Source organism: Branchiostoma belcheri, unplaced genomic scaffold (assembly GCF_001625305.1).
Source record: "Branchiostoma belcheri isolate BF01 breed outbred unplaced genomic scaffold, Haploidv18h27 scaffold132, whole genome shotgun sequence".
In the NCBI taxonomy this organism is placed as follows: Eukaryota; Metazoa; Chordata; class Leptocardii; order Amphioxiformes; family Branchiostomatidae; genus Branchiostoma; species Branchiostoma belcheri.
The window spans coordinates 83,522-90,794 of record NW_017802736.1 but is presented as its reverse complement, the minus strand read 5'-3'; the positions used below and the strand labels follow the sequence as shown (position 1 = coordinate 90,794).

The following is a 7,273-nucleotide window of genomic DNA, read 5'->3' as shown; positions in this document are numbered from 1 at the left end:
CGTTACTGGTAAAAACAAGAGACTGTATCTGTACATGCACTCTGATACAAATCTAATTTTAAGGTTTTAGCATGTATCTGGACTTAATCCAATATTTCCTTTTTGGAAGACAAAATAATATGGGATAAGCATGTGGAGTAAACATAGTACATTAAATCGAGTATTTTTCCCATAGGTTTTAAATACAACCAGGATGAACCCTTTGATTAGTTACATAGTTATGGTTGACAGTTCCTCATGTAAAAGAATGCACGCATTAAAAAAAAAAAACTAACTTTGCTTACAAATGTTTAATCATCATAACCAGCAATGCACAACCTGGCAATGTTCTGGTATCAATAAAGAGTCAGAATAAGTTTTATCTTTGGATATATATCAACAGTCAACCGCAGCTAGACTCTCCCTACCTGTGGTTGCCGGTATCATTGCCGCCTCGCTCTGTGACCTCCAACCACCTGAAGAGAACAGAGCAGTCACCCTGATGATGTAAGTAGTCTCCGGGAACAGGCCGACCACCGGAAACCACGCCTCGTCAGTGCTCTGATTGACAGCTGTCGTCATGTCCAGGTTGGAGACCACCACACAGTACCCCTGAAGGTCAGGGTCAGGGGATGGAGACCAGGTGACCTGGAAACCTTCGTCCGTGATGTCAGTTATGGCCAGGTCCATTGGTGAATCCACAGCTGCAAGAAAAAGGATCAAAGCAGGAGTTAAAAAATGCTCACTTAAATACAGATGTAAATAGAGCAACAAACATGTGATTATAACCTCATTATAACTTCATTGATCAGATATGTTTGAATTACAGGCATGTCAGTCAACTGTTATTGGTGTATACGATACCTTTATCACAAAGCTGTGTTTTCCATCCATCCCGGCAGCCAGCCGAGCAGACACCCGACACTGGGTCACAGTTCACGTCCCCGCCCAGGCAGTGGCCGCACACTGTGAAACAAAGAAATCAGTATTAACACAACAAGAATTAACGTCATGTTACTTTTACTAAACTTTCATTTTACATGCTGCATCAAAATTCTAATTACACCCGCATTTCAAAACTTTCCCAGGTAAAGCTGGTATTAGAATTGGGCTAATTACAGAGAAAAGTGTAGTTAGTTAGAAATGCATGATATTACGTCAAAGTCACTTGAAAGAATATGCTGCTAATAAATGATTTTCAACCATAAATATTAACTCAGAACTGATGTGAAGAAGACCTTTACATGACATTGTGTTTCTGTTTAAGTCAAACAAGAAGGGCTTTGCGTATTTACACTGTGTAAATATACGCCTGTGCGGCAAACACACAAAACGACACTTTTTTACCTCGACAGCCGTGGGCGTCTTCCATCAGCACGAAGCCTTGTCGGCAGAAGCACCTGTAGCCTCGGGGGATTTTGGTGCAGATCTGGTCACACCGGCCGTTCTCTGTCGCACATTCGTCAGCTGCAAAGACGATAATACAAACTTTAAGGCAACTTCAGGATCTGAAACACCTTCAAGTGTTACCTAACTTTTACCTGTACAACTCAGGATTGAGGAAGTATGGATCATTCTAAAGCTACATTCAAAAAACATTACCATTAGTTCTTTTATACTTTGTAGTTGGTAACAGTCAATGCAACAAATAGCAATCCACATGGACCAGTGCAGGTTAGGTGCAGGTAGACATCAGAAATACCTGCACAGCTCCAATTTTACCTGCACTAAGCTGTATATACCCAGTACATGGACCAGTGCAGGTTAGGTGCAGGTAGACATCAGAAATACCTGCACAGCTCCAATTTCACCTGCACTGAGAGTGTTTAATATTCTTTTATCTATATACTTGTATAATCAATCATGATCACCTATCAATCATGATACAATTAAACAATACCTTTACAACCATGGGCATCTGCCATCAACACGAAGCCCTGTTGACAGGAACAGGTGTAACTTCCTGGGACTTTGGTGCAGGTTTGGGCACATCCACCGTTGTCTGTTGCACACTCATCTTCTGCAGGGATTAAAAAATGAGAAATGTTATTGGCTGAAAATCCTCAAATTAACACAGTCAAGTGCATAATGGTTGCCTTCAGTGGTTAAAGATAATAATAACATTAGTTTATATACTTTGGTTATGGCTGTTCTAATTTTTAAAAAAAATTTTAAGGTCTAATTTCAGGTTCCAATTTTTGGTTTATTATACATGAACTTTTAATGGCTTTCTTATATTTCTTTTACATGATATCATAATCCATAATAGTTACAACTACTGATTCTACCAGAACAGACGAACTTTCATTCATACACAGTATGCTGTGGCAAAGGTTCCATAACATGGACATTAACTTGAACAAATATCGGTTGCACCTTTGATTGATTGTATTATGAGAAATGCTTTTTGCATTACGTATTCATAGTTCTGCATTTTGGTTTCAGGGTATCAGGGATTCAAAGTTGTTTGCTAAGCAGCCCTACTACCCGGGATACCATATACATACATACAGATGTGGAAGGAAAATGTCAAGGCAACAGTTCCCTACCTTCACAGCCATGGCCATCCTCCATTAGCACAAAGCCCGGTCGACAGGAACAGGTGTAACCTCCCCCTGATAGTTTGTTCCGAATCTGGGCACAGCCGCTGTTATCTGGTCAAGGTAAGGAACATAGACAACAGGAATGTTATATTTTATACTAAGTCTAGACGTATATACGTGTTTGACCAGCTAAACACATTTGGCTCCCACCACGATGGGTAACAGAGATACTGGTATTGAATTCGGTTATTTAGAAAAAGCAATGTCTGAGAGGGCTCCGTGGAGAGAATTTTTTTGGTTCTGGTTGATAAAAAAAGGCTGGTTCACAGGACTGTAAATAAAAGATAATGTGATAAAAAAAATGCGCAGAAGACCTCTGAAAGCCATTGATGTACTTTGGAAATTCATTGTTGCCTTGAAGCGAGAGCAAGACAGAGAAGTCATCAATGATTTTAATACGAGATGTGTATGCATCGTAATTATGGCAAGTCAAGAATAGGCCTGACTGGCCAGTGTTGTGGCAAAGGTTCCTGCACTAGTTTGTCGGAAAAACCTTTTCTGCAGTTAACCCATGGTTTCGACAAAACCCAGCTTTGACAAAATCATGCAGCTAAATAATAGTATATATATATATATATAATATATATATATATATATATATATATATATATATATATATATATATATATATATATATATATATATATATATATAATAACNTAAAATAACAATTATTTATCTATTTAATTTTCAAAACCTCAACAACCTATCACATTAAAACATTAAATTTTGGTCAATCCAGAAACATATAGTGCAGCTTTTGTGTGATTTTTTAATGGTTGTTAATTTCTGATGTGATATTCTATATTTAGACAATGGTGCCAAATACTTTTTGGCTGGAATTTTTTATTCGCCCGCGCGCACTAGTTTGGGGGTCTTCAGAGGATGTCATCCATTAAATTAAGTCGCTGTGGTCTAATTTTAAAATAATTGAAGTCCTACCGAATGCAAGGCGAGCGTTAACTATTACTATTGATAAAAAATAATACCTGCTGAGCCTGCGCACACGGTGTACACAATCCTGTCACCGCTCCCGTCTGAGCCAAAGGCTGCTGATGTGTAGGTCAGACTCAGATCATTCTCGTATATCCCTGGTTGGCAGTACCTGTTACATTTGTGAAAGCCGAAACTTCTGTCCGCTGTAGCCTCGGCTGAGAAAGTCAAGTTCGCCACCTCAGCTACACCCTCGGCCGGGGGACAGCTGAGCACGCTGTTGATGTAGGGGTCAGAGTTGTACTCAGTCACGCACCTGGAAGCACAACAACGTTTGTAAGATATCTTTATTCTTTTTCAGTTTTTTTTTTAAATTTTTTAAAACTCTCTTTTATTTGGCCAGGATGACTAAGCACCTATTTGCGGTGGGGCCCTATCTCAACCATTGCTATCTTGTTACCCCTTCTAACATAAATTAGAAAACAGTGGTTGCAGATTAACTTTGTCTGCCCTCCCTAAGCACTGCAAACTTTACCTTACTGTGTGAAAGATAACAGAAAGATAACATCACTAAATCTGAATTGATGAAAATTCCAATTTGTAGAATGTGTTACAAATTTAATAGGTATTATTACCATGTTACTTTTCAATCTTTTCTTAATTATGTAAATTTCTTTCATACAGTAGAATATTCTATTGCTGCAAGAAGGGGAAATCTGCAGAAGCATCGTGGCAAATGGGGTACCTTATGTTCTTGAGTGTTTTCATTATCAATATCATTATTTGAATTATGATATGAAATATATGATCATTGATTATTATGATTATCGTTATTATTATGATCAGTTGCATTATTATTGTCATTACTATGATTATTATTGTTTTTCTGATCAGTTATGAGTTGAGTTATTATGATCATTATTATTTCAATAATATTTTAATTATTTTGATCAGTTATTATTATGATCACTTATTATCATGATCATGTATTATTATGATCACTTATTATTATAATCACTTATTATTATGATCACTTATTATTATGACCACTTATTATTATGATCACTTTTATTACCATCAGATATGACTTGAATTATTATTGTTATTATTTCATCATTATGATTATTATTATTAGGTAATGGGATGGTTCACTACATTGTATATTGTATGTTTATTGATGAATAAAAAAAAAAGTATTATTACTGTATTACAATGTAACTATACGTGTATTTCTAATATAATATATGCCAAAAATGTATAATATTGTGATAATATCATCCCACCTGAGTTATGTAATATGATAGAAATTAAAATGTATGTACATGTATCAGATTCTATGACTTCGTCATTACTTATAATAATGCACAGTCCTGACTTTAGTTCCTGCACTTCAGTCCAGATCACAGCACAGGATTAACCAGTGTGCACTATAACAGGATTAACCAGCGTGCACTATGACAGGATTAACCAGTGTGCACTATAACAGGATTAACCAGCGTGCACTGTGACAGGATTAACCAGTGTGCACTATGACAGGATTAAACAGTGTGCACTATGACAGGATTAACCATCGTGCACTATGACAGGATTAACCAGCGTGCACTATGACAGGATTAACAAGTGTGCACTATGACAGGATTAACCAGCGTGCACTATGACAGGATTAACCAGTCTGCACTATGACAGGATTAACAAGCGTAGACTATGACAGGATTAACCAGTGTTCACTATGACAGGATTAACTTGTTTGCACTATGACAGGATTAACCAGTGTGCACTATGACAGGATTAACCAGCATGCACTATGAGATGATTAACCATGTTGCACTATGACAGGATTAAGCAGCGTGCAATATGACGGGATTAACCAGCGTACACTATGACAGGATTAACCAGTGTGCACTATGACAGGACTAACAAGTGTGCACTATGACAGGACTAACAAGTGTGCACTATGACAGGATTAACTTGTGTGCACTATGACAGGATTAACAAGTGTGCACTATGAAAGGATTAACCAGTGTGCAATATGACAGGATTAACCAGCGTGCAACATGACGGGATTACCCAGCGTGCACTATGACAGGATTAACCAGCGTGCACTATGACAGGATTAACCAGCGTGTACTATGACAGGATTAACCAGCGTGCACTATGACAGGATTAACTTGTGTGCACTATGACAGGATGAACCAGTGTGCACTATGGCAGGATTACCCAGCGTGCACTATGACAGGATTAACCAGTGTGTACTATGGCAGGATTAACCAGTGTGCACTATAACAGGATTAACAAGTGCACACTATGACAGGATTAACCAGCGTGCACTATGACAGGATTAACCAGCGTGCACCATGACAGGATTAACTTGTGTGCACTATGACAGGATGAACCAGTGTACACCATAACAGGATTAACAAGTGACACACTATGACAGGATTAACCAGTGTGCACTATGACAGGATTAACCAGTGTGCACTATGATAGGATTAACCAGTGTGCACTATGACAGGATTAACCAGTGTGCACTATGACAGGATTAACCAGTGTGCACTATGGTAGGATTAACAAGTGCACACTATGACAGGATTAACCAGTGTGCACTATGACAGGATTAACCAGTGTACACCATAACAGGATTAAGAAGGGCACACTATGACAGGATTAACCAGCGTGCACTATGACAGGATTAACCAGCGTGCACTATGACAGGATTAACCAGCGTGTACTATGACAGGATTAACAAGTGCACACTATGACAGGATTAACCAGTGTGCACTATGACAGGAATAACCAGTGTACACTTTAACAGGATTAACCAGTGTGCACTATGACAGGATTAACCAGTGTGCACTATGACAGGATTAACCAGTGTACAACATAACAGGATTAACAAGTGCACACTATGACAGGATTAACCAGTGTGCACTATGACAGGATTAACCAGTGTACACCATAACAGGATTAGCAAGTGCACACTATGACAGGATTAACCAGTGTGCACTATGACAGGATTAACCAGTGTGCACTATGACAGGATTAACAAGTGCACACTATGACAGGATTAACCAGTGTGCACTATGACAGGATTAACCAGTCTACACCATAACAGGATTAACAAGTGCACACTATGACAGGATTAACCAGTGTACACTATGGCAGGATTTACCAGCGTGCACTTTAACAGGATTAACCAGCGTGCACTATGACAGGATTACCCAGCATGCACTATGACATGATTAATCAGCATGGGCTATGGCATGATTACCCAGTGTGCATTATGACAGGGTTACCCAGCATGCACTATGACTGTCCTGAATGTCACACGTCCTACCCCCTATAGTTGGGGCCTGTCTGGTCCGCTCCACATCCCGTCGGCCTCAGTCCGTACTCAGCACACAGGTTCTGGTAATCCCTGCACCACTCGGAAGTGGCAGACAGGCCGTCAGCTGGCAACTTCGCCTCGATGGCGAAGAAGTCGACTCCTTGGTACTGCTGGTTTGCAGTACGGATGACCTCAAAGGCATGGTTTCCTGGTGAGAAAATGGAACTTGAGTTCGTATAAACAGCGACATTGACCATGATAATATCAGACACTGTTTCAGGATCAATCTTATTACTAGTAGATCTATGATAGGGTCACTGGAGATGACTATAATCATCAAAAGTACGCAATTGTACTATGAATCATCATTATATAAATATAAATATAAATTTATATATATATATATATATATATATATTACGTACGGACCTCG

The 7,273-nt window shown here is 38.9% G+C and overlaps 2 protein-coding genes across 2 annotated transcripts in view; both read right to left on the bottom strand.

Annotated features, from left to right (window-relative positions):
• The window catches only part of LOC109464130 (polycystic kidney disease protein 1-like 2), a 20,483-nt gene extending 17,909 nt beyond the window's left edge, over positions 1-2,574 (bottom strand). The window contains 4 exon segments of the mRNA XM_019761069.1: positions 844-945; positions 1,327-1,446; positions 1,880-1,999; positions 2,529-2,574. Of these exon segments, the coding sequence (XP_019616628.1) occupies positions 844-945; positions 1,327-1,446; positions 1,880-1,999; positions 2,529-2,553 (367 nt within the window). The 5' untranslated portion in view covers positions 2,554-2,574.
• Positions 2,575-3,280: 706 nt separating this feature from the next.
• The window catches only part of LOC109464104 (malignant fibrous histiocytoma-amplified sequence 1 homolog), a 45,528-nt gene continuing 41,535 nt past the window's right edge, over positions 3,281-7,273 (bottom strand). The window contains exons 12-14 of the mRNA XM_019761038.1: positions 6,850-7,048; positions 3,572-3,831; positions 3,281-3,288 (exon numbers count right to left, since the gene is read on the bottom strand). Of these exons, the coding sequence (XP_019616597.1) occupies positions 3,281-3,288; positions 3,572-3,831; positions 6,850-7,048 (467 nt within the window). The remainder of the gene's footprint in view (positions 3,289-3,571; positions 3,832-6,849; positions 7,049-7,273) is intronic.